This window comes from Salmo salar, chromosome 05, assembly GCF_965601325.2.
Source record: "Salmo salar chromosome 05, fSalSal1, whole genome shotgun sequence".
Taxonomy (NCBI): Eukaryota; Metazoa; Chordata; class Actinopteri; order Salmoniformes; family Salmonidae; genus Salmo; species Salmo salar.
Genome location: NC_138295.1, coordinates 77,828,295 through 77,856,148, shown reverse-complemented (window position 1 = coordinate 77,856,148; position 27,854 = coordinate 77,828,295). Strand labels below are relative to the sequence as shown.

The 27,854-nt window shown below is 42.5% G+C and overlaps 3 protein-coding genes and 1 pseudogene across 4 annotated transcripts in view; 1 reads left to right on the top strand and 3 right to left on the bottom strand.

Moving 5' to 3' along the window:
• LOC106595355 (phospholipid-transporting ATPase ID) overlaps window positions 1-7,810 on the bottom strand; it is an 82,783-nt gene extending 74,973 nt beyond the window's left edge. The window contains exons 1-2 of the mRNA XM_045718945.2: window positions 7,548-7,810; window positions 3,286-3,353 (exon numbers count right to left, since the gene is read on the bottom strand). Coding sequence (XP_045574901.1) covers window positions 3,286-3,310 — 25 coding nt within the window. The 5' untranslated portion in view covers window positions 3,311-3,353; window positions 7,548-7,810. The remainder of the gene's footprint in view (window positions 1-3,285; window positions 3,354-7,547) is intronic.
• Window positions 3,335-10,758, bottom strand: LOC106573805 (aquaporin-10-like; annotated as a pseudogene).
• Window positions 10,759-15,196: 4,438 nt separating this feature from the next.
• Window positions 15,197-27,854, top strand: part of LOC106575396 (lipid transport auxiliary protein 1) — a 41,571-nt gene continuing 28,913 nt past the window's right edge. Inside the window, exon 1 of the mRNA XM_082975605.1 lies at window positions 15,197-15,326. The gene's annotated coding sequence lies outside the window, so the exon portion shown is untranslated. The remainder of the gene's footprint in view (window positions 15,327-27,854) is intronic.
• LOC106573814 (aquaporin-10) lies at window positions 16,718-26,178 on the bottom strand. 2 transcript variants are annotated; one of them, XM_045718951.2, is made up of 6 exons: window positions 25,609-26,176; window positions 21,243-21,369; window positions 19,626-19,763; window positions 19,358-19,476; window positions 18,352-18,569; window positions 16,718-17,848 (listed from the first exon to the last, which is right to left on the bottom strand). In XM_045718951.2, the coding sequence occupies exons 1-6, from the start codon at window positions 25,843-25,845 to the stop codon at window positions 17,632-17,634; spliced, it is 1,056 nt and encodes a 351-aa protein (XP_045574907.2). In that variant the 5' UTR covers window positions 25,846-26,176; the 3' UTR covers window positions 16,718-17,631. The 2 variants fall into 2 exon arrangements, with proteins under 2 accessions (XP_045574907.2, XP_045574908.2); XM_045718952.2 differs by having other exon boundaries at window positions 17,707-17,848; window positions 18,360-18,569; window positions 25,609-26,178.

Sequence of the window (27,854 nt, the reverse complement as noted above, 5' to 3'; positions counted from 1 at the left end):
CACTCTGATTCCGCTGATTAACTTTAGTAATGTTAAATAACATTACACCACTCTGATTCCACTGATTAACTTTAGTAATGTTAAATAACATTACAGACTCTGATTCCACTGATTAACTTTAGTAATGTTAAATAACATTACACGACTCTGATTCCACTGATTAACTTTAGTAATGTTAAATAACATTACACCACTCTGATTCCACTGATTAACTTTAGTAATGTTAAATAACATTACACGACACTGTAATAAAGTGATCATATGATGATATTGGGAATTGGATGCAGTACATCTTCAACGTGCTACTGCATTATTGGGTAGCCTAATCAATTCCTTGGACCTGCCTTCCCTGGCACCAATTACATAAACATTGTCCTCCTCACAATAACACAGAGAAGCTGTCTCTGCATTACATAATCACCAAGGCTGTCCGTTTGCAGAGGGTTTGAACCAATAGCAGGCTGTCGTTGATGTTGTCAGGGCAACTGCCTCTGCAGAGGTGTGAGAGAAGCAGGTCACTGCAGGGAGAAACTGGGTGCCATCTTGGATCTAGCCATGAGGAGGGAGATGCAGCTGTGCTGGCATATGGAGCCAAGGTGACTCTCACAGCAGCCCAGTTGCCTGAGAGTTGGTAAGGAATGGGAGAGGAGAGGAGACTGCAGCGGGGATAAAGAGTTCTGGGCACGTGCAGTGTGAGGGGAGTCTCGTGGCATTAGAGGACACATCCAGACTGCTAAACACACACTTCTGTCTGATTTATACACACATTCACACACACACACACACACACGTGCTGCCACAGATCCATAAAAAGGCTTTTAACATTCCCTCGCTGTTGAACTGTGTCATAAAGTAAACACACACACACATTCGGCAGATGACCTTGGCTTGGTCATGCAATTCCAGAAACAACTTGAATGTGCTTAGAGCCTCTCCAGTACTTACTGTCTGCTTCTCTGACCTACTGTTCTGAATACAGCCTCTACAGTACTTACTGTCTGCTTCTCTGACCTACTGTTCTGAATACAGCCTCTACAGTACTTACTGTCTGCTTCTCTGACCTACTGTTCTGAATACAGCCTCTACAGTACTTACTGTCTGCTTCTCTGACCTACTGTTCTGAATACAGCCTCTACAGTACTTACTGTCTGCTTCTCTGACCTACTGTTCTGAATAAAGCCTCTACAGTACTTACTGTCTGCTTCTCTGACCTACTGTTCTGAATACAGCCTCTACAGTACTTACTGTCTGCTTCTCTGACCTACTGTTCTGAATACAGTCTCTACAGTACTTACTGTCTGCTTCTCTGACCTACTGTTCTGAATACAGCCTCTACAGTACCTACTGTCTGCTTCTCTGACCTACTGTTCTGAATACAGCCTCTATAGTACTTACTGTCTGCTTCTCTGACCTACTGTTCTGAATACAGCCTCTACAGTACTTACTGTCTGCTTCTCTGACCTACTGTTCTGAATACAGCCTCTCCAGTACTTACTGTGTGGTTCTCTGACCTACTGTTCTGAATACAGCCTCTACAGTACTTACTGTCTGCTTCTCTGACCTACTGTTCTGAATACAGCCTCTACAGTACTTACTGTCTGCTTCTCTGACCTACTGTTCTGAATACAGCCTCTCCAGTACTTACTGTCTGCTTCTCTGACCTACTGTTCTGAATACAGCCTCTACCAGACTATCACTACTCCAGTCTCCACATGACAGAGACATGAGTCTGCTGCAACACTGTCCAGGAAGTCCAGTCTGATTCTCAGAGACACAACAACATGTGGAGTTGCTACATCCATTTTTGGACTCACAAATGAATCCTATGCCTCATGAGCTTAGTTCAACTGTCGTACCCCATCAGAACCCAGAATATAACTTTGTTTTATCCCAATGTTTGTAAACAATATACATGTAAACAAACACACCTATAATTTTGATATCATGGATGGTCAGTCCTTGCATCCATACCTCTTTCTATGAATTTGAGAGTGGTTACATTTCTCAAGGCCCGTCCATCAATTTTCAAAACACACACCATCAAAAAATATGTGTTTTAAATGGAAAGTCAGCAGTGTTTTTCTGCTTCAACAGAGCGATCAGGTACGTGAAGCTATATATTTCATACACAGAAAATACATTAGTACAAAACGTTCAGCAGAAAATTGCTTCCCTGTCATCAGACAACAGAAGTGCAAAGCTATTTGGCAGCAGCCACACAAGTAAATGAGCTTACAATGAAAAAGCAACCTATTTTTGGCAAAAACGATGCATGGACATCGTATTTCAAATTTTCATTTTGTTTTATTTGACCTTTATTTAACTAGGCAAGCCAGTTAAGAACAAATTCTTATTTTCAAAGATGGCCTAGGAACAGTGTCTATCATAGAAAGAATGTAGCCTGCTACATGTCCTGATGTTTTGATTGAAGTTCCTCTTGCATTTGACAGGAGAAAACTAGGCTCCAACGAGACAAGTACCAGAGAAAAGTTCCACCATATCAGTCAGAACACTGTCTGTTGATAGAACGCCTGTTTGTCAATTCTCATCCGAGTGAAGAAGTGCAACTGAAGCACAAAATGAGTCTGATGCTGAGCAGAAATGACAATGTTAAATCTGTGTTTTCAAAACGCAACAAGATATTTCTTAACAAATCAAATGTATTTATAAAGCCCTTCTTACATCAGCTGATATCTCAAAGTGCTGTACAGAAACCCAACCTAAAACCCCAAACAGGTAGCAATGCGGGTGTAGAAGCACGGTGGCTAGGAAAAACTCCCTAGAAAGGTCAAAACCTAGGAATAAACCTGGAGAGGAACCAGGCTATGAGGGGTGGCCAGTCCTCTTCTGGCTGTGCCGGGGGTTTTATCTTTTTTGTATGCGTGGAAAATGCATAGAAAACACAAAAGTATTCTGCATTAACGCAACCCCTGGATTTTTACCAAAACAGAGGCTGGGTGCCGCTTTGCTACTGTTTCAATTAAAGATTGATCCTTTAAAGGAAATGATCATCAGATACTACAAGAAGTACACGTTAGTGATAAGCAACCCTGACTGACTCTCATGTCTCTTGGCTTTAGCTCAGTAGGTTGGGGTTGTTGTGGAGAGGAGGTCAAAGGAGGGTGAAGGGTAGCTGAGGTGGTTGGGTGAACTACTCTAGCAGGATGAGTGTCCTTGTCTGACTCCTGAAGACTCATGGAGCCTGATCTTTAGCTTGGTGGGCTAACACACCACATCAACTACAGCAGAGCAGCTGGGATTAAAGGGTTGGAACAGGTGACTGACCTGGAGGAGGCCTCTCTTTGAACATCTCCACTCTGTTGTTGACCCTCCACTATGGCCCATGGGACTGTCTACAGGAGGAGAGGAGGGGGAGGAGAGGAGAGGAGGGGGGAGAGGAGGGGGGAGAGGAGGAGGAGAAGAAGAGGAGGAGGGAGAGGAGGAGGAAAACAAAAGAAAAACAACATCAACATCCAGGGTATTCAGAGTCAGACATGAGGTAATACACTTAGTGAGGGACCTGAATGATATGGCAGGATTTTGACCCAGACAATGTGAAGTCTGTTGTTCAGACCTCTTATTTGAATGCACTTACTGTGATGTGCATGCAAAGAAAGCGTCCTTATGTTTCAAAAGGAATACTTTGTTGATTTTGAAATGCAAGGACACTATTTCTCAAGGACACTATTTATCAAGGACACTTTATTATATGGGCCTATCTGAGCAGCTTTGCCCTCCACTCTCTTGTGTTCTAAGTGGCTCTGAATAAGAACATGTTAAATGACTATCATGTAAATGTGACTGCTGAGCTGCAGGTGTTACAGTCAGGGTTAGGCCTTGAGAGAAACGGAGAGAGGAACTGATCTCTCCTCCAAGCCAGAGAAACACTCATACTGATAGAGTACGGACACACAGGGGATATGTTTAGAAAAGGGGATCTTTAAACATATCAACTGATCTGCATCCACCAGATGTATGTGAATCTGAAACTAACAAACTGAACTAACCCCAAGAGACCCTTCCTCTCTTACTAGTTTACTGAACTAGTTGGTACGATACACCAGAACACAAATCCAACAGAACATTGAAACAGTAGCAAGTCTAAGGCTCAAGGTAAAAAGGATGTTGCTTGTGAGGTTGAGTTCAGATCAACAGATGACTATCTAAGTAATGAGCTAATTGTGATGAAGGGTAAAGAAGTGTCAGTAAGGTAAAGCATTAGGGAGAGCTAGAGCCAGTCAGTCAGTCAGCCAGCCAGCCAGAGCCAGCCAGTCAGCCAGAGCCAGCCAGCCAGCCAGAGCCAGCCAGTCAGCCAGAGCCAGCCAGCCAGCCAGAGCCAGTCAGCCAGCCAGAGCCAGCCAGTCAGCCAGAGCCAGCCAGTCAGTCAGCCAGCCAGCCAGAGCCAGCCAGTCAGCCAGAGCCAGCCAGCCAGCCAGAGCCAGTCAGCCAGCCAGAGCCAGCCAGTCAGCCAGAGCCAGCCAGTCAGCCAGAGCCAACCAGCCAGCCAGAGCCGGCCAGCCAGCCAGAGCCGGCCAGTCAGCCAGCCAGTCAGCCAGCCAGAGCCAGCCAGCCAGCCAGCCAGCCAGTCAGTCAGCCAGAGCCAGCCAGTCAGCCAGAGCCAGCCAGAGCCAGCCAGTCAGCCAGCCAGCCAGCCAGCCAGTGTGAGGTCACTATCCCCCGACATCAGACTCCAGGACTATAGTAAGACAGGACTCATAATTCACTGAGATTACATGCCTCTATAACAGCCACACACACACATACGCACTGACGTATGCACAACCCACACACACAGACAGACGTACGCATGCACAACCCACACACACAGACAGACGAATGCACAACCCACACACACAGAGAGAGAGAGAGAGAGAGAGAGAGAGAGAGAGAGAGAGAGAAGAGAGAGAGAGAGAGAGAGAACAGAACCTGTCCATCTGCGGTAATGAGGAAATGCCATTTAGACATTTCTCATTAACAGTAGGTGTCTGTGAGGCGTTACACTGGCCCTCTGGCTGATAGGTCAGGTACGTCTCCTACAGTGGTTGGTGTTACACCACTGGCATAGAGACATGTTTGGAACTGTTGTTTGGAACTGTTGTTTGGAACTGTTGTTTAGAACTGTTGTTTAGAACTGTTGTTTAGAACTGTTGTTTGGAACTGTTGTTTAGAACTGTTGTTTAGAACTGTTGTTTAGAACTGTTGTTTAGAACTGTTGTTTGGAACTGTTGTTTAGAACTGTTGTTTAGAACTGTTGTTTAGAACTGTTGTTTGGAACTGTTGTTTGGAACTGTTGTTTAGAACTGTTGTTTAGAACTGTTGTTTGGAACTGTTGTTTGGAACTGTTGTTTGGAACTGTTGTTTGGAACTGTTGTTTAGAACTGTTGTTTGGAACTGTTGTTTAGAACTAGAACTGTTGTTTGGAACTGTTGTTTGGAACTGTTGTTTAGAACTGTTGTTTGTTGTTTGGAACTGTTGTTTGGAACTGTTGTTTGGAACTGTTGTTTGGAACTGTTGTTTAGAACTGTTGTTTAGAACTGTTGTTTAGAACTGTTGTTTAGAACTGTTGTTTAGAACTGTTGTTTGGAACTGTTGTTTAGAACTGTTGTTTAGAACTGTTGTTTAGAACTGTTGTTTGGAACTGTTGTTTAGAACTGTTGTTTAGAACTGTTGTTTAGAACTGTTGTTTAGAACTGTTGTTTAGAACTGTTGTTTGGAACTGTTGTTTGGAACTGTTGTTTGGAACTGTTGTTTAGAACTGTTGTTTAGAACTGTTGTTTAGAACTGTTTTGTGTCAAAGCTTTAATACTGTTAAGTGGTCTCCTCATCTCCTTTCCTTCATCTGTACTGATACTGTAAGAAAACAAAGGGTGGATGAAATGATTTTTGTATTTTGATCCCTATGGTTGGGGTTAGGATTAGGGGATGGTAAACTGATCCTAGGTCTGTATCTACAGGCAACGTCTAGGGTTCCAGAGCTGGTAGACTGAGGGAGATGGTGGTCGGGCTTAAATCAATAGTCCACAGAAAGAACTGCTCTCTGAGTGGGACAGATCAGCTTTCAGAAACATACACCAGTCTCTATCTCTCTCTCTCTGTGTACATTCTGTTCCTCTCTCCCCCATCTCCTATACCTCTCCGTTCATCTCACCAATTCCCTCCATACCTACCTCTCTTTCACCAATCCCCTGTCTCTTTCTGCTCTCTTCTCTCCACTCATAACCTTCCTCCTTTTTCTCCCACTGTATATTTACAGATCAAAACAGGACAAGCGAATGGTTTGGGCTGAGTGCCAGATGAAACAATATGAAATGAACAGAAACTACCAGCCCTCCCTCCCTTTCCCACTCTCCTTCAGGCTCCTTGTATAACCCTGTGGACTGCAGTGCCCTTATGGCGGGCAGGTAGGGCCGGAATGAGGCAGGTAGGGCCGGAATGAGGCAGGCAGGGCCGGAATGAGGCAGGCAGGGAGGTAGGACTGGAATGAGGCAGGCAGGCAGGCAGAAGGGCAGGAAGGAATGGAAGTAGAAGGACAGGTAGGGATGTAGGGAAGCAGGGCCAGTATGAGGCAGGCAGGCAGGGCGGCAGGAGGGCAGGAAGGAACGGAAGTAGAAGGGCAGGTAGGGGTGCAGGGAAGCAGGGCCAGTATGAGGCAGGCAGGCAGGGTGGCAGGAGGGCAGGAAGGAATGGAAGTAGAAGGACAGGTAGGGGTGCAGGGAAGCAGGGCCAGTATGAGGCAGGCAGGCAGGGTGGCAGGAGGGCAGGAAGGAATGGAAGTAGAAGGGCAGGCAGGGATGTAGGGAAGCAGGGCCAGTATGAGGCAGGCAGGCAGGGTGGCAGGAGGGCAGGAAGGAATGGAAGTAGAAGGGCAGGTAGGGGTGCAGGGAAGCAGGGCCAGTATGAGGCAGGCAGGAAGGAGGGCAGACAGGGGAGTGGTAACACCAGGGACATGCTGAATATCTAATCACCTTTCTTGGCTGCTGCTCAGAATTCCGCTCAACTCTCACTGGAGACTGACATATAAGAATTTGAGGATATTAAAGCAACCAATCCCTGCATTACCATGATTCACCTACTGACCCAATATATATAAAAAACACTGCCTAAATAACCAAATTAGATACATAACGTGATATTATTAGCATGTAATAACATAGTTATTAGTTCAAGTAGTTAACAGTATCAATAGCAAAAAATAGTAAAGGGGGTAATAAATCTGACTAGGTAGTTACTATAGCCCTTATAGCATAGCGTATGCTAAGTTTATTCAGGAAGAGATGTATACTTGCAGTCAGTATAAAGCACAATAACTCAACAAAGGTCCCCATAATTATTCACAAGTTATCGAACAAAAGTTTGGCCAATACAGGTAAAAGTTTGTACACAGGTGTGGCAAGAACATTTGAAGTGCAGGCAACAATTATAATGCATTGTTAAATGGCTAGCTAAATTAGCTCAATCAAAATCTCTGCGAAGTAAACAAAGAACCTGACATTAAATTGTTTAGCTGGCTAGCCTACATTTGTCGACTAGCTGGCTAGGGAACCTACCTTTTCAAGTCCACGCTATGTGCACATTTCTGTCAGCAACATCCAAGTCCTCTCGCTGGGTTCAGGCTGTTATTTGAGTGTTGAGGACACGCCTGCCCTTGTTTGTAAGGCCACGGAGGTAGAGGATACAGGCAGGCACTGTGGATGCGCGGTGCTGATACACAGACATGCTGGCGAGGTGAAAGAGCATTTTGTTCTCCAGACAGGGAGAGAAACAGGAAGGAGGGGCGATGTTTACTTCGACCACCTTCATACGCATATTCAAGCAATTGCTATAATATAATCTCATGAGGAAACATACTATCCTCTTTGTAATCTCAGGGAGATATATTTTTATTTTATTTTAATTATTCAACAATGTCGACATCTAGTTATTACAGTTTGGGGAACTTTTGAGTGTTCCTTTTTTGTCACCATAATTTCACAAAACCTCCCGCCTCAATATTGCATTTGAAGGTTATTATTGAACAACAGCCTTTCAGCCATGTGCTTTTTATTATTTATCTCATAGCGCCCCCTGCTGTCCCTGGTCGGTAACAGCAACAGACTATATTTTGGGGCGCAACATCAGCACCAAAGCTGCAGCGATTTTTTTCTCCAGCTTTTGATATTCATAGCTACAAATCAAATCAATATTTTATATTTAATTTATTCTGAACTCACAGGCCAAAACAATCTCAACACATACACTACAACTTTTGACTACAATGGCCAAAGCTGTACAAATAAGCACTCTCATACAACCATATTCCTCAAACACACACACCTTTCTTCGTCATCAAATTACAAATCAATAGGCTACTAAAGCAGGAATCAGGAGAGGGGAAAATGTAGGGATATGTTGACAAGGACAGAAGCAAGGTAGAAGGACGAAGTGGAGGAACAAGTTTAGGAGAAAGAGAGAAAGAGAGAACACAGACAGAGAGAGAGAGAGAGCAGAGGAGGACAGAGAAGATGGCTGACTTTCTCCTCCAGATGGGCAGCCTTCTCTAAGTCCTGCTGTATAACAGCTAGAGATTGAGATCGTATGTCCTTGGGGAATGACTTCAGGCCCAATTCCATTGCCTCCAGACCGGGCGCCATCTTTGTTCTCCAGACAGAGCCCATCGGACTCCAGTTGCAGTGGTGGGTGGTGCAGCTCAATGAAGAGCTGGTACAGAGCCTCGCCTACCATAGCCCCCAAGAATGGGGCCACCAGGGGCACCCAGAACCAACCCCTGCTAGCACTGAGAGAGAGAGATCAACATATTTCTCCTCAGTAATCAGTTGGTCCATCACAGTCTGTAGATCGAGTATGTGATGAGTAGTGCATTTTCATGGAGATCAATGCCAAAAGGTGGTGGGTGTTGTCTCACCTGAACACCTCTCCTCCCCAGCCAGCCAGGTAGGTAAAGACCCGGGGGCCCAGGTCTCTGGCAGGGTTCAGGGGGTAGCCACATTTACCCCCCATGGACAGGCCGATGACAAACACAGCCAGCCCCGTCATCAGGTGCTCCAGGTGGGCAGGAGCCACACTGTTCCTCTGGTCCCCCAGGGCCAACAAACACACCAGCAGAGTGGCTGTACCTATCACCTGGGAGAGAGGGACAGAGGGAGAGGAGGAGGGGAGAAGGAGGAGAAGAAGAGGAATGGAGGAGAGGGAAAGTGATTTATAGTGACTTTGTGGCTTTGAATTTACTCAATTCTAGATTAGATTGTTATTCTATTCTATTCTATTACAATTGAATCCATTCTGTTCACCTGGTCTACGAAACCGTTCCAGATGCTGAGGTAGTCAGCAGGGTATCTGGCAAAGATCTGGGCTGTGGCAGTGGGACCTGTCACTGTGAGGTTGCCCTGGCAGTAGTTCATAATGGTATCTACCAACACACAGAGAGACAGAGAGACAGAGAGAGAGTGATGGGGGAGAGAGAGAGGGAGAGAGAGAGAGGGAGAGAGCGATGGGAGGGAGAGAGAGAGGGAGAGAGCGATGGGGGAGCCCTCATGAATGAGCCTATCAACTGGAACAGTGTAGAAGGGAAACTTCCTCCAGTGGTGTCTGCCCAACACACACATGCTGAAGGACACCGCAGGATTTAACTGGGCCCCTAGCAGAGAGAGGACACACACACATCACTATCCCATACAACACCACAAGACAACATATCCACAACGGTGTCACTCTGTGACGACTGCCGATGTAAAAAGGGCTTTATAAAATACATTTGAATTTTTTTTCAACAATCTACAAAATGGGTTTGATTTTGTAGAGGATTTTTTTTTTTTAGATAATCAATGAAACAATAAAAGCTGCACTGTTATTTAAAGTAGGTTTCAGTCCTTACTCGACACTCCTCGTGTGATGTACATGTCGAAGCTGGTGGCGAAGACAAAGGCAAAGTTAGCGGACAGGTATCACCCTTTACGTTCCTACTGGTGATGGTTTGGGCCATGGTGCCTACGCCTGTCACACCCTGATCTGTTTTCACCTGTCCCTGTGATTGTCTCCACCCGCTCCAGGTGTCGCTTATTTCCCCCAGTGTATTTATCCCTGTGTTTCCTGTCTCTCGGTGACAGTTCGTCTTGTCTGTTTCCAAGTCAACCAGCAGTTTTCCCGTTCTCCTGCTTTTTGCATTTCTCCTTTTTCTAGTCCTCCCGGTTTTGACCCTTGCCTGTTTCTGGACTTTGTACACGCCTGCCTGACCATTCTGCCTGCCTTGACCACGAGTCTGTCTGCCACTCTGTACCTCCTGGACTCTGAACTGGTTTTGACCTTTTGCCTGTCCATGACCATTCTCTTGCCTACTCCTTTTGGATGAATTAACACTGTAAGACTCCAACCATCTGCCTCCTGTGTCTGCATCGGAATCTCGCCTTGTGTCATGATAACGCCAAACAACTGGACAGACACAACACAACATCCCAGGACCATAAAGCATGAAAAAGAAAGTAAAATGGCTGTGGTTGATGGTTTCGGTCAGGTTGCATACAGCAGAGGTGTTCTCACGACCATGATGTAGATTCCCATACACTCTGCTAGACGTTCTCTGAAGAGAGGCTTCATGTTAGAGCTCAACCAGCCTCGAGCCTTCTCCATCTCTCTCTCACACACCAACACACACCGCCTGGGATACTTAATACTGAGACCACAACACCGACCTTGCGCCCACTTACACACACTAAGACTGCAGCACTGACTCCACGCTGAAATGTCCCAGACAAGCTCACACACAATGCTAATACAACAGTGACGCTGCACACACTTCCAGGAGGACTGACTGAAACGACACTGAGACTTTAACACTGACACTACTGCACTGAGACACAAGCAGGTGCAACTATCACTACCAAAGATGCACTAAAAACCTGATGGGTTTAGAACTGCTACAGCTCTCTACCTGAACAGATTCACCTCTGAAGGCTAAACAGAATAAATAAAGTGATGAAATGAATAGATAAAATGCAGAGCAACACGAACCCCTGAGTGCTGTAATGCGAGGTTCCAGCACGTTCTCTGATGTAGTCAGAGGGCGACGTCAACATCTAAAACACACTAAACCATGGATGCTCCACACACACACTCAGACAAACACACACACACACTTGTCCTTCTCACACTGTCTACAGGCAATGCCAAAAAAGTCAACTTTCCAAAATGTCCAGTATTTCCAGTGAGAGAGGGAGCGATATGCTTGGATGTGACGGAAATCTCCTTTTGAAGACCAGAGGTCAAATGATACAATGTGTTACTTGCCCTGAAGAGATGGAAAGATGGGGTGGAAAGGGAGAGAGAGAGAAAGAGAGAGAGAGAATTTGGGCGGAAACACAACCTTTCATGAATGATGAAGCGATTGTTGTGTGAGTGAAGAGCGAGAGGAGGGGAGAGAACCCCCCCCATGGACTCTACAAAGTATCGAAAGCGTTCCACAGGGATGCTGGCCCATGTTGACTCCAATGCTTCACATGGTTGTGTCAAGTGGGCTGGATGTTCTTTGTGTGGTGGACCATTCTTGATACACACAGGAAACTGTTGAGTGTCAAAAACCCAGCAGCGTTGCAGTTCTTGATACAAATAGGTGAGCCTGGCACCTTTGTCATACCCGTTCAAAGGCACTTAAATCTTTTGTCTTTCACAGTCACCCTTTGAATGGAACACACACAATCTATGTCTCAATTGTCTCAAGGTTTACAAATCCTTCTTTCACTTGTCTCAAGTGGATTTTCCAAGTGAGATAAATACGGTATCATAGCTTTCACCTGGATTCAACTGGCCAGTCTATATCATGGAAAGAGCATGTATTCATAATGTTATGTACACTCAGTGTAGGTCGAAGGTGTATCAGAAATATTTTTGCTATTTTCACAACCATAATTATGGGCACAGTAGCTGTCAGTGGCGCGAAAAGGCTGGGTTTTGAGTTGTGGGTGTGTCAAGGATCCGAACGTACTCCATGGCTAAATGTGGGGTTGCTTCAAGTTGTGTATTTAGGGTCTTTTATTTAGGGTCTTCGAATCAACTCCAGTTGGAATGTTAGTCTAGTTCCATGTTATAGTCTAGTTTGTTAAATAGTCTGCACCATATTTGTAATATGTTGAACATGTTTGCAGTCCACATTGTTGCAATTGCATGGCTTCTATATAATTAAATACATTGTTAACTAGCATTCACACTGATATAGTGGCTAGGCCTACTGTAAATTGCAGTCTGGACATGGACATACCAAACATAGTCAATAACCAAGATTAAATTCAGAAGGCTATTGATAAGGCCTAAAATGACAGTGTATAATTAGAATACAATTGCAGTAAAAACGAAAGAACAACATGTTCCAAATATAGGCTGTCTAAATACAGTTACAGGCACCATTAATGCTCCCGGTGGGCATATAATACAGACAAGACAAATTAGACTATGGAGGGTTTTACGCACATCCAAACTTTTGACAGGAGCTGGACAAAGATCCAATATATTAAGAAAGGGGGAACATCCACTCACCTTTATACTGCTAGCAAATATAATGTTTTATAAACATCATGGAACCATCTTACAGATCCTTACATTTTACATTTAGCAGACGCTCTTATCCAGAGCGACTTACAGGAACAATTAGGGTTAAGTGCCTTGCTCAAGGGCACATTGACAGATTTTTCACCTAGTTGGCTCGGGGATTCGAATGCTCTTAACCGCTAGGCTACTGCACCAGTTCCGGAGGTCTACGTCACCGGCCTCTAGGTGTCACTGAACTGTCTCATTACACACACCTGGTTCCCATTCCCCCTGATTTTTTACATTTCACCTTTATTTAACCAGGTAGGCCAGTTGAGAACAAGTTCTCATTTACAACTGCGACCTGATTGGTGATTGTATATATGTGTCCTCTGTTCACCATTGCCTGGTCGATTATTGTTCCCATGTCCGTTGGTCTTGTGAGTACCTGTGCTTTGTTGTTTCGGCTTTCGTGCTATGTGTATTGGGCACTATTTCGGGTCTCGTTCCCGTGCATATTTATTAGAGGTTTAACCTCGCTCTTTTGTTTTGGTTACATCCCTGCTTTTGTATACGTTTGTTTTGGGCTTCGTGGCCTGTTGTATTGTTTGGGTGGCGTATTCCTGACCCTGTATCCAATCATTTATACAACATGACACCACCCCAAAATGATATTTGCAGTTCTCCAGAAATGGCAGACCCATTTTCACCACAAACCCATGGATGGTTCATCTTTAAAATAAAAGTTTTTTAAACCAACAACAATATTTCTAAATAGCTTATCTTGTTCCATGGCACTGTGTGCACGCGTAGGCCTACATTTGATCTGATGTCTTTACGGGTAATATTCGCTAGTCTATACAAAATACTAGGCTTCTGTCAATTGCCGAAGATAGATTTACAGGGCTCTATCTACCCTTTAAACTAGATCCATTAGCCACAAGCAGCACAAACACAGACCCATTGGCGTATGCATGCAGAAGCCCTAAATGTGCTAATAGAAAAGGCCTCAACTCCAGAAATGTATATACACAGGTTTATAATTATTCCACAGATTAACTTCATGTTTTGTGCATGCAATATAAGGTGCTTATGAAATAACAGGAAACGATTACACTCAGGTGTTATTGACATAAGTGCAACCATTAGATTTTCACACAGTAATACAATGATAGTAAAATAATCATCATTTTGGTGGGTTTTTTTCTGCAGCGCATTTCGATCATTCCACCTCAATAGGCAGATATAGCACCTTCTCACACCACATGTGAATTCATTGTCACGTGTGGACACCATGATCATCTAACATAATTATCCAGTTAGTCCAAAATAAATTCCCAACCTTGACTTAAAATGAAATGTTTGCTGACAATTATTCTCACATCAAATCAAAGTGTATTTTTCATGTGCGCCGAATACAACTGGTGTAGACCTTACAGTGAAATGCTTACTCATCAGCAGACTACACTTTACCCTAATGCACCAAATTATTAGCCTGTCTTAAGGACATTAGCAACAAACATTTCACTTATTCATTGTCTTATCAACATTATATTTGAATAATAGGGATTTTAAATGTATGTATATATATACCTACCTATATATATACACAAGTAGCCTATTTCCGAACAAAGTAGCCATTTTCATTTGCCACAGAAATGTATGTAAAAACGTAAATGCTGAGGATATGGCTTTTGCAAGTGCCAACATCCCTTGAAAAAGTTGACAATCCCAAAATGTGTGCATTCATTAACACACATGTAATGAACGGAGGTAAAAAAAAACTGAAAGCATCTCCATAAACTTCAGAAAAATACACTGACACACAATGATGTGTGTTCTTCTCAGACAGTATAATGTGTTTATTTTATTTCCGATGGCTGTGTATCCTGTCTTTCCGTTTATAATATAATGCTACATTGCAGGTTTTCAAGCGATATTCTGATTTAGAGTTTTTTTCTGGTTGGATTCATCTCTTCTCCCCTTGAAGTCCTAATTTCAACCATTTTTACAACCTCCGTTGATCAGGGATTGAGTTGGAGAGGATCAGCTTGAGCAAAGTGAGGTGTATAAATCCTGTTGGGGCTAGGGGGCAGTATTGAGAATTTTGAAAAGAATATGTGCCCATTTTTAACTGCCTCCTACACCAACTCAGAAGCTAGGATATGCATATTATTACCAGATTTGGATAGAAAACACTCTGAATTTTCTAAAACTGTTTGAATGGTGTCTGTAAGTATAACAAAACTCATATGGCAGGCAAAAACCTGAGAAAAAAATAATAATTTTGTGGCTGTACTATTTTTTGTTGTTGTCATTGTTATTAGATACCACAGTGAGAAAGGATTCATTTCGCAACTCCTACGGCTTCCACTAGATGTCAACGATCTTTATAAAGTTGTTTGAAGCGTCTATGATGAACAGAGACCGGATGACAAGGAAGAGAAGTTGACCTCCCTGGGATGTCGTCACTTCATTATTGGCTGCACCTGCGTAATCATGTGATGCGATACATTTTTCAAAGACGTTTTTCAAGACACAGGAGAGGTCGGGTTGAAACATTACTGATGTTTCACGTTAAAAATGGCTCTAAAGATTGATGAACGTGAAATGGAGAGTTGTTTTTTTTAACTTTTCGCCGTGACCCCCTACCCCCCCCCCCCCCCCCCCCCCCCGCGCTACTTTTTAGTAGCCTACCGAAGCTCTAACAACTTGGAGTTATTGGGACTACAATTATGAACTTTGTTGAAAGAAACCACATTTGCAGTGGACCTGGGATGCCTGGAATTGCCAATGGATGAAGATAATCAAAGGTAAGGGATTATTGACAATAGTCATTTTGATATTACATGGTTACAAGATGGTGCTAACCTGTATAGCCTAGCCTATTGTTCTTAGCACAGCACCCGGTTTATTGCAAATTGTGATTTCCCAGTAAAGTTATTTTGAAATCTGGCATTGCAGTAGCATTTACGAAATGTTAAACTATGAATATTTGAATGACAATATTATAATTGACCAATGTTATCGAATAGTAATTTTGTGATTTTGTAACGTTGTTCACCAGAAGCATTTCAGAGGAAAAAAAAATCTGATTTTCACCGCTTCGGTAAAATGCTGTTTTTGGATATAAATATGAACTTGATGGAACAAAAAATGCATGTATTGTGTAACATAATGTCTTAGGAGTGTCATATGAGGAAGATTGTCAAAGGTTGGTGCATAATTCTAGCTGGTTATCCGCTTATGGTGACGCCTGTCTTTGAATTGACAAAACATTACACACAGCTATTTTCAATGTACTCTCCTAACATAACCTAACTTTATGCTTTCGCCGTAAAGCCTCTTTGAAATCGGACAATGTGGTTGGATTTAGGAGATGTTTATATTTCAAATTGTGAGAAATAGTTGATTGTTTGAGAAATTGAAATTATTAGATTCTTGCAGTTTTGAATTTCCCGCCGTGGTCTCTTGACAATGAATCCCAATACCGGGATAAGATCCCCAACAGGATAATCACTGATCTATACTGAAAAATATAAACGCAACATGCAACGATTTTACTCAGTTATAGTTCATATAAGGAAATCAGTCAATTGAAATAAATTCATTAGGCCCTAATCTATGTGTTTCACATGACTGCTCAGGAGTGCAGCCATGGGTGGGCCTGGGAGGGCATAGGCCCACCCAGTGCGGAGCTAGGCCCAGCCAATCAGAATGAGTTTTTCCCCACAAAAGGGCTTTATTATAGAGAGAAATACTCAGTTTCATCAGCTGTCCAGGTGGCTGGTCTCAATCCTGCAGGTGAAGAAGGTTATACATGGTCTGCAGTTGTGAGGCTGGTCGGACGTTCTGCCAAATTCTCAAAATCGACTTTGGAGGCGGCTTATGGTACAGAAATGAACATTCAATTATCTGGCAACAACTCTGGTGGATATTCCTGCAGTCAGCATGCCAATTGCACACTCCCTCAAAACTTGAGACATCTGTGGCGTTGTGTGGGACAAAATTGCACATTTTAGAGTGGCCTTTTATTGTCCCCAGCACAAGGTGCACCTGTGTAATGATCAAGCTGTTTAATCAGCTTCTTGAGATGCCACACCTGTCAGGTGGATGAATTGTCTTGGCAAAGGAGAAATGCTCACTAACAGGTATGTAAACAAATTTGTGCACAATGTGAGGGAAATAAGCTTTTTTTTGTGCATATGGAACATTTCTGGAATCTTTTATTTCAGCTCATGAAACATGGGAACAACACTTTACATGTTGCGTTTATATTTTTGTTCAGTATACAAATAGCTTTCTCTGCCAAATAATAGGCTTTGTGCAATTACTTTTCGTTGAGCTACTCCTCCCCTGGCTTGAGCGACACCTCCCCTAGCTTAGATGCCCCCCCTCCCGAAAAACTCACTCACACCCAAACAATTCATTATTGATTGGAGACTGCTTGTTTCAATTTATAGAGCATTTCCTTGGATTTTCAGCCTGCAACAAACCCAGTGGATAATGTTGTAAATTACCTGTCAAAGATAAAACCCTCAAAAAACAACCAGAATGCCTGGCTCTAATCATAATATCAATTTGTCCTTTCACCTCTGACTATGTGTTTTTGAAGCTCACTACTAATATATACACCTGATCCTCAATCAGCAGTAGCATCTCAATAGATCAAAATGACAGGAGAGGAGGCTTGGACAAATGTTCTCCCATCAGTCTGTTAGCATGTCCTTTCTCCTATAGGAAACAGCCAGAGAAATGTCTCCCCACTGGGCAAAGCAGTCAGTTCAACATCTAGTTTTGATTGACGTTTGGTTGGGTTGTCAACGTGAAATCAACAACATTGGAATTAGGTGAAAAGTTGGGTGAAAATAAGATGAAATGCCGTTATATTGATGAGTTTTTGCAAATCCAATCAGTTTTTCATGTTGATTCAACATCATCCCATTAATTTTGGGGGTTGAAATGACATGGAAACAACGTTGATTCATCAGTTTTTGCCCAGTGGGTCACATCTAGTAGGAGTCTCTTGGTAAGTCAGTTGGAATTCAGTGATTCAAATGAAAAGATTTCTGCTCAATATTCTCACTTCAACAGTCGGCGTGACTTCCTCTACCCTTTCTAGAAAACGGCAGTTTTCAACTCCACCCCTTCCTTCTCTGGTGCTGGGGGCTGCTTCCACACCTCGGTGGTGGGCTTGGTAGAGGAGCTGTCTATGGGGCGGTTCGTTGGAAGGTCGGGCAGGTGCCATGCGATGAAGACCAGATACATCCCAGAGCCCAGCATCCCTCCCAGCAGAGGAGCCATCATGGGAACCCAGAACCAGTAGTTATAACACCTAGAGAGACGAGGAGGAGGGAGGATTAGTTTCCAAGTCTGCAAGTGAATCAACTTCACTTTAACAACTTGTTCCCAGTTCCAAATTGAAATATGTTGTCTGTGCCATGTGTGTCCATCATGTGCCTGGTCTAGCACACTGGTATCCGCTGTGGCGCCTTAATTGGGGAGAACCGGCTCATAGTAATGGCCGGAATGGAATACATGGAACGGTATCGACCACATCAAACACATGGTTTCTATGTGTTTGATACCATTCCATTCACTTCATTCCAGCCATTAATATGAGCCATCGTCCCCTCAGCAGCCTCCTGAGCGTGGCACACTTGGCACCAACACATTCACAAACACACAAACCAGATCTACCTCTAGTCCAGGAGTAGGCCACTCCTTTCATATGGTTCACTCTTCTCTCCCGTGCACCTAACTGACCCACTGACCACTTCATGTAATACCTGACATGTTGCACGCCTGCTGACTCAGGTCAAAGTGTGTTAGACGTACGTAAACACCTCAGTGCCCCAGCCGGCGGTCAGTGTCAAGAGGCGTGGCCCCAGGTCACGGGCAGGGTTTATCGCGCCGCCGCAATTGGACGACATCGACATGCCGATCCCCAGGACTACCACGGCAACGATGGGCGGGATCAGAGCATCGGGGGCAGGACTATTCTTCTGGTCATCCAATGGGAGGATGCAGAGCATCAACATGGCAGTGGCCACCACCTATAGAATATGAGAAATTTGTGAAACCAGGAAATGCAGGATGAGAGCTTGGGACGATAAGGTTCTGTCTGCAAAAAGATGATTCTGAAATAATTGGCTTTATTAAAGTTCCAATCCCTCATTGGTTTGAATGGTGTCAACAATGTTATCTTGTATTCTGTTGCACTTAACATGAATTGGGGAATTTAGACTACTATATAGGTAGAGAACATTGAACAGAACAAGGCTATGTCAATAACTCAATCTGGACAAAATGCAGATAGAACCTTATAGTCCCAAGCTCTGAGTCAGTTGTTAAAAAAAGATTCACCCAGTTTCATTTAGCTTTCTTATTTCAGAATCTTCACATTTATGACACCATTATGATTTCCACTAGATAGCACAGCCACAAAGTCAAAATTGTCTGTATCGTAACAATTGATGATAATGTAATCTTAATTGAAGGTTAGGGTTAAGCATAAGGTTAGCAGTGTGGTTTCAGGTTAGGGTTAGGTTTAAAATCAGATTTTAAGAAGAGAAATTGTAGAAAATAGGCAGGGTTTATGACTTTGTGGCTGTGGAGGTTAGTGACGAAGGCCAAACGCTCTGAGGAAGGCCTTGAGGCCAATACGTAAAGTTAAGAGCAGTGATACTATCAAGATCAGTGTGTGGGTTTCCTCTTTTCTCATCTTATTCAGCTGTTACCATTCACCTGCAACACAGATGGCTCAGATGAGTGAGTGCCTTTTGAGTTAGTGATGACCCACCATCATCCGTTCCTGCTTCATACGGTATCATATTGGTCTGACCTGGTCTAGGATGCTGCTGCTGAGAGATAGGTGCGCTGCGGGATAGGTGGCAAAGATGGACGCCGTCTCATTAGCCCCATACACTGTCAAATTCCCTCCACTGAAGTCCATGATAGCATCTGACAGAGAGAGGGAGCTGGTTGTTCAGTGACAGTCATCATGACACACTATATCATGTCTTACTACTCTATGCTACTGAATATGCATGTAACAAGCTGACATGACACCAGTGATTGGTGGGACTGGTGTGTGAGTGTGTCTGACTGACCATAGTAGACCAGGAAGACCAGGCCAGAGGCCAGGTAAGCTCCCAGCACCTGACACAGAGTGTATGGGAGCAGCTTCACCCAGGGCACCCTGCCCAACGAACAGAAACTCAGAGTGACCGCTGGGTTCAGATGGGCTCCTACAGGAGAGAGAGAGGAGAGATAGAGACGGAGGGGGGAGGAGAAGTGAGGGGGAGAGAATCAGTCAACCTCCTGTTCATGATCTCACCCACTAAATCTGTGAACATCACACACACACACACACACACACACACACACACACACACACACACACACACACACACACACACACACACACACACACACACACACACACACACACACACACACACCACACACACACACACTAAAAGAGTGAGAATGAGTGTGGGAGTGAGACTTTGGAGAGTTGTGGCCACTACAGTAACAGCCTGATGCAGAATGAATCACCAGGACATTACAGACAGATAGCACTGTGTGACCACAGTAATGTTAGTCATATAGAAGTCTGGGCGCTGGTGTGACCATTTCACACCACCCCTACGTCTATTACTGTTGCCAGACTAACATTGACAGTATGGTCTAAATACGTAGAATGGGAGAGTTCAGACATATAAGAAACGCTAATGAAATCAAGCTTAGTCATGGTGCAGAGCAAACTGTCCAGTGTTACCTAGTGTTGATTTTTCAGTAACATTCCTAGTGTTGATTCAGGTGTTCAATTAACTCTGTAAGTGTTACATTAACACCCATTGTTGTAAAAAGAACCCAAGCGTTGGTGTTAATAACCAGTGTTAAACCAAAACCACATCCATCATTATCATATTTCCCAGCATGCTCTATTGCAGGTGGATTTTTGGAATCGTTTATTTCAATATCTATGACTTTTGCATGTACTGTTGATTCATTAATCTTATGCTACTTAAATATAAATAACATACATTTTTCTAAACTAATCCAATCTGTTAGTTGGATTTATTGCACCCGTTATTGAAATGGTGGTTCCAGTTTAGATGGTTTAGCTAGCCAAAATGTTGGATATCCCCACTCTGTCTGTATTCCAATATGGATTCCATCACTTTGCAAGCCATCATAATGTGACTTGCAGGCCTGAAGAGCATGATTTGCAGGCTACTGTGTCAGGGTAAAACTAGGTCCTCAAAATAAGGCCTTATTAAATACTTGTATTGTGTTGAATAATAACATTTTCATGATAACATATTTGGCTGTCAGTGTTGATTTGACACTGGAGAAATTGCTGTGTGTATTCATTTTAGGGTTATCAGTTTGTCATTGAAGCAGCAATGTACTCTACCAGTGGAGGCTGGTGGGAGCAGCTATAGGAGGACGGGATCATTGTAATGGATGGAATGGAATTATTGGAACTGTATCAAACACATAAAATATATGGACACAACGTTTGACTTCGTTCCATTAATTCCATTCCAGTCATTACAATGAGCCCGTCCTCCTATAGCTCCTCCCACCAGCATCCTCTGTACTGTACATACTGTATACTGTATGAGTTGTTGTTTAAAGTGGAGAAAATGACAGTATTTAGTCTATTCCCAGGATTGGGATGGGAATTGGTTTGGGATGAAAGGTGTAGTAGGGTTTACCTGAGACCCCCTTGCAGAGGTACATGGCAGACATAACCCCTACAGAGAAGGCCATGTTGGCTGAGAGGTACTGTCCCTTAGTCTCTCTACTGGTCTTCACCTGGGCTGATGCACTACAGCCAAACATCTAGAGGAAGACAGAGGGGGAGAGAAGGGAGGCAGAGATAAAGTCTAGTTAGATTAAAGAGGCAGTCTGGTCTCATAGACTAGACGTAACATAATAAATATAAATCCGGGATATTCAACGTTTAGTGCTGAGCGATTAGTGCTTTTTGAGGTCGGTTCATTTTCGGGTACAAAGTCCCATGATGGTAGTGACTGTCCATTACTACTTATCACATATTAACCTTCATTTATTCACATTACTTAAGTTTTCTATGTTACGTCTACCCCTGACTCCAGGTTGAAAGAATACCATGAGGGAGGAGATGAGAGTGTGGAGGGGAGAAAGAGGGAGGAAGGGAGAAAGAATTAGAGAAGCAAAGCACAAGTAGAGTAGAGGTTAAGGGGGTGTGAGGGGATGTGATAGAGAGGAGCTCAAGGGAGATACTGTAAAAGAAAGAGAGGGAACATGAACAGACAGGTACAGCACACTGCAGCCAGGGCTAGAAGGACATCCAGTTCTAGCACTTTCCCTTCCTCAGCTGTGTGATTGAGCAAGGTCACAGCCTGCACACAGACACATGGAGAAGCTGGAATAGACCTAACGGTCATGGACTAACATACAGTATAAACTGTAACGATATTGCACCTGGCACCTTCTACCATACCCCGTTCAAAGGCTCTTAATCTTACATCTAGACGTTCCGCTAGCGGAACACCTGCTCCAATATCCAATGATAGGCGTGGCGCGAATTACAAATTCCTCAAAAATACAAAAACTTCCATTTTTCAAACATATGACTATTTTACAGCATTTTAAAGACAAGACTCTCCTTTATCTAACCACACTGTCCGATTTCAAAAAGGCTTTACAGCGAAAGCAAAACATTAGATTATGTCAGCAGAGTACCCAGCCAGAAATAATCAGACACACATTTTTCAAGCTAGCATATAATGTCACAAAAAACAAAACCACAGCTAAATGCAGCACTAACCTTTGATGATCTTCATCAGATGACACGCCTAGGACATTATATTATACAATACATGCATGTTTTGTTCAATCAAGTTAATATTTATATCAAAAACCAGCTTTTTACATTAGCATGTGACGTTCAGAACTAGCATACCCCCCCCCGCAAACTTCCGGTGAATTTACTAAATTACTCATGATAAACGTTCACAAAAAACATAACAATTATTTAAAGAATTATAGATACAGAACTCCTTTGTGCAATCGAGGTGTCCAATTTTAAAATAGCTTTTCGGTGAAAGCACATTTTGCAATATTCTGAGTAGATAGCCCAGCCATCACGGCTAGCTATTTTGACACCCACCAAGTTTAGCCCGGACCAAACTCCGATTTACTATTAGAAAAGTTTGATTACCTTTGGTGTTCTTCGTCAGAATGCACTCCCAGGACTGCTACTTCAATAACAAATGTTGGTTTGGTTCAAAATAATCCATAGTTATATCCAAATAGCGGCGTTTTGTTCGTGCGTTCAAGACACTATCCGAAGTGTAAATAAGGGTCACGCGCACGACGCATTTCGTGACAAAAGATTTCTAAATATTCCATTACCGCTCCCTCGAAGCATGTCAACCGCTGTTTAAAATCAATTTTTATGCCATTTTTCTCGTAAAAAAGCGATAATATTCCGACCGGGAAAGCGTGTGTACGTACAAAGAGAGAGAAAATAAAAGCATGGGATCCCCTCGTGCACGAGCCTGAGTCTCATAGTACTTTGACCGGCCACTATCCAAATGCGCTAATGTTTTTCAACCAGGGCCTGCAAAGCCACGATTCAGCTTTTTGCCGCCTTCTGAGAGCCTATGGGAGCCGTAGGAAGTGTCACGTAACAGCAGAGATCCCCTGTTTTGGATAGAGATAATCAAGAAGGCCAAGAAATGGTCAGACAGGGTACTTCCTGTACAGAATCTTCTCAGGTTTTGGCCTGCCAAATGAGTTCTGTTATACTCACAGACACCATTCAAACAGTTTTAGAAACTTTGGAGTGTTTTCTATCTAAAGCTAATAATTATATGCATATTCTAGTTTCTGGGCAGGAGTAATATTCAGATTAAATCGGGTACGTTTTTTATCCGGCCGTGAAAATACTGCCCCCTAGCCATAACAGGTTAACAGAGACCAGCTTAGATAACCAGTCTTACAAGTATTGTGGCTTATTGAAGGCTATAGATAAGGAGAAGTAGTTTATTAAAAGTAGATGGGTCGTTCCATGAAAAGAGTGCCTTTTGCGTCCCTTTGATATTTCAATTCTAAATTGTTCACCAGTATTGAATTTTAAAAGCCTGTTATATTAAATGAAATGCCCTTTAATATACGCCAGATGGAGAATTCAATACATCAGATATTTTATCATGTAAATGCAATAAAGATGTGTTATTTTGACATGTGACATCTAGGAACATTTTAACCCACTTAACCCCATCATTTCACCATCATTGTAAAAACCCTAGTTATTTTGTTGCTTTGAAAAAGTAATTTCTGAAGATTTTTTTTTCATGTGATAATAATTTACGTCTGTCCCTAATTTTAAGGTCAACCCTGTTACATGAACTGAACTCTCATTTTATTATGGTGAAACTATTCCTTTTTACATTTTTAGTTTTTTACAACACAGGGTCACAGAGTGATTCTTAGTAGTCTTAAACAAATCTACTTGGAACCAAAAGTATACACATGGTTATAAAAGAAGACACCTGTACCATGTCACATACTGTATAGAGATTAAATGTTTTCAGTTTTGACTTTTCATCCCAATATTACACTTATATACATCACAGAAGACTGAAATATAACAAAGCTGTTTGACATAAACACCAGATTTTTGTCAATTTGAAAACCAATCTTTATTAATTATGAAATGATTTATTTATTTTATTATTCTATTTAACTAGGCAAGTCAGTTAAGAACAAATTCTTATTTACATTAAGAACAAATTCTTATTTACAATGACGGCCTACCGGGAAACAGTGGGTTAACTGCCTTGTTCAGGGAAGGATCGACAGAGTTTTACCTTGTCAGATCGGGGATTCGATCCAGCAACCTCTAAGGAGTTGTTAATGTTTTGTATATTTCTATATTCCCTGTCTGATTCCCAGTCCATCCACTAGATAGCAGTAGGAGATCACATGATGTCTCTTGGCCACTCAAAACCAGTTGCATCTGGTTTGGGTAGCGAGTCACGGTGCCAAAATGGGAGGGGGGTTAACTTGCCTGGCCCAAAACAACCGCTCAGAGTTGAACAAAGATGCCATACAGCTAAAACCTCTCTGGTTATAGCTTCAAGCTATCAACTTCTTATCAAGTCATAATGTACCAAATTACTTTTTCATAAGCTACTGTAATAGGATACTGATAAAAATATGTTCACATTTCGAAGTAGGCAGTGGTGGAAAAAGTACCCAATTGTTATACTTAGAAGTAAAGATACCTTAATAGAAAATGACTCAAGTGAAAGTCACCCAGTAAAATACTACTTGAGTAAAAGTCTAAAAGTATTTGGTTTAAAATATACTTAAGTATCAAAAGTAAATGTAATTGCTAAAATAAAAGTAAAAGTACAAATATTTCAAATTCCTTATATAAAGCAAACCAGACGTCACCATATTCTAGTATTTTTTTATTTATTTTACGGATAGCCAGGAGCACACTCCAACACTCATTTACAAACGAAACATGTGTGTTTAGTGAGTCCGCCAGATCAGAGGCAGTAGGGATGACCAGGGATGTTCACTTGATACATGCATAAATTGGACCATTTTCCTGTCCTGCTAAGAATGCAAAATGTAATGAGCACTTTTGGGTGTCAGGGAAAATGTATGGAGTAAAAAGTACATTATTTTCTTCAGGAATATAGTGGAGTAAAAGTGGTAAAAAATAAATACAACTTAATTAGCACTTTAAATTATTTTTACTTTAGTACTTTACACCACTGCATGAATGAACATGGTTGCAATAAGTGGTGTTGACTGGTGGTCATTTGTCTACTGATGGTTTACTCAGGTTCTCAATTCTTATTTGTGGTTGCAATGTCAAGAGGAAAACCTGCAAGTAAGCACTTCATTGTACTGTGCATATGACACACACATACATACATACATACATACATACATACATACATACATACATACATACATACATATATATATTATATATATTTTTCTTCTGTCTATAAAAATTGTGTGTTTTATGTTTTCCATTTTGAACAGTAAGGCTTTAGAAGTTAGGCTACTCACCAGCAGAACAAATGTTCCCATCAGCTCTCCCAAACACTCCCGAGCCAAGGGGTTCGTCACCCTCAGAGTCCGCTTCACCCCCTCCATTTGGGGCTTAAAGCTGGGTCCCTTAACCCCCATCTTTCTGACTTCTGGGGCCACTGGCCAGGGATCTTTGTCTGGTACCTGCCCTCTCTCCTTCATCCCCAATACCTGTTTGTTAACCTGGACCTGTCCCTCTGTCACATCTATACGCATCTGCCTAAACCTGTAGCTTACACCTGGCCAGCCTACAGATTATGTGTGTGTATGATGCTCTGTGCAGATCAGATACCCACGCAGACCAACGGGTTTCTGCAGAATCTTGGAGTCAAAGTGGTATTCATACACTGTCAAAGTCAAAAATAAAAAGTGTCATTCAGTCAATAACAGCTGTCATCTTCACCTGTCTGTCGCCTAATGTCCGTCATCATCTTTCCCCGTGCACTGCTTTACTAGCTAGTTACCGTCTTTATCAGTGTCCAACCTGTCCCCTCATCAAATCCACGTCAACCACACACACACACACACACACGGCTGACTGTCCATTAACTAAAGTATCGGATCTGATCTCATCAATCAGACTTTGGCCTCCATAACCATGAACTCTAAACTGCATAAAACCTAGTTTTAAATCCTAGTTAAATGTCATCCTTCTTCTAAACAAACAGTATCTGCTGTGTTTTTGGTGTGATTAAACATTTGAGCTCCTTTGTCTTACCATGCTTGTGGAAGTCAATTAGCCAGCTAAGTCATTTGAGAAAAAAGTCGGATCCCAGATTGATATAGCTATCTTGAAGCTACCAAGCTAACTAGCTACCAAGCTAACTAGCTACCAAGGTAACTAGCTACCAAGCTAACTAGCCACCTAGCTACCAAGGTAACATTTGAGCTGTTTTGTTCCGATATAAATATAATTAGAACATCATCATAGTTTTAACCCGAGATCTACTTATCTGGGCTTAAAATGAACTATTGCAACACATCTCTGACTGTCTTCCCTTGTTTCTCTAGTCTTTTTTGTATTGAGTAAAATGCAGTTCAATATTGAGTGAGCGTTGTGTAAGAGTGGTGTATAATATCTGTATGTTGTGTTTACAACCCCACCTGACCCTAAAGATACCACAGGGAATTAGATAAGGACCATGTGACCTTCTGGAGGGGTTAGCGTATTTAACAACATGATCTCCTAAGGTGCCATGTGTCCGTGTGCGTGCATGCCCATTTGTGTATTCTGATTCTTCAATATTAGTACATTTCAAAAGAACTTCAAAATCATACAACACTGCCCTTTGGTTCTTTTGGCAAACCTAATGTAGGGCTGTGCCAACTAGGCGACTAATCATTAATTAAGCCTTTGTTGACAACTCCACCAGAGTGATAAGATAGGTCAATATAACCACATTGACCACTCTTGTAACAGTGTTGAGTAATCTACTGTAATTAATAAATCACAGAGAAAAATGAAAGAGCGAACAAACACAACTGAGGAAGGCAAGTGAACTGCCCTTCAATTTCAGGTAAAGTAAAGAAGCAAAAATGTGCTTAGAGCTGGCACAACTCTATATTCTACATGACAGACCCATGTGTCTGCTCTAGAAAATACATTTCTATCTGAACGTTATGAAAAGTCACTTCTCCTGAACAGGCCCTGATGAAACCCTCAGGATAATAAAAAGACAGTACCGATAATGATGCAGGGAAGACAAATGCTAATGAAACGCAGCTTGGTTGAAATGTTATGAAGTATCACTAGCTCACTAAAGGTCACAGTGGGGAGCAGTAAAGAATGACTTGGCGTTATTCTCTTGTTAAAGGCAGAAAAAGCTAAGCTTAGTCTTACATCGGCTATTGCCTAATGCCATCTTATCACATGGCCAGGTGTCAGAGAGGGAGACCCATCCAATGAGAACCCATCCCACCAAGAGCAGTGTCTTCTGACCTGACCTGTTGCTAATTAATCAGTGACGTTAATCAGTGACATTAATCAGTGTAATTGGAACGCGATGTGTCACTGAGACATTCATAAACACATATAGGCCTATAAACTACACCTAAGAGCCTCATTGCATGTGCACACATGTACTCACACACACCTATCCCTGAGAACAGAGTACATCTGTGGGCAGATAATATGTGATCCTCTAGCGCCCCCTGTCAGTAAAACAATGTACATTTACATTAGAGTAGTTTAGCAGATGCTCTTATCCAGAGTGAGTTACAGGAGT

Excerpts from the sequence above, each read along its gene's own strand:
- LOC106573814 (XM_045718951.2), bottom strand. The coding sequence starts at position 25,845 with ATGCGTATAGATGTGACAGAGGGACAGGTCCAGGTTAACAAACAGGTA. Across the intron at positions 21,370-25,608 it reads TGGGAACATTTGTTCTGCTG|ATGTTTGGCTGTAGTGCATC; the intron begins GTGAGTAGCCTA and ends GTCTTCCTCTAG. Across the intron at positions 17,849-18,351 it reads TGGGGCACTGAGGTGTTTAC|GTGTTATAACTACTGGTTCT; the intron begins GTACGTCTAACA and ends TCGTCTCTCTAG.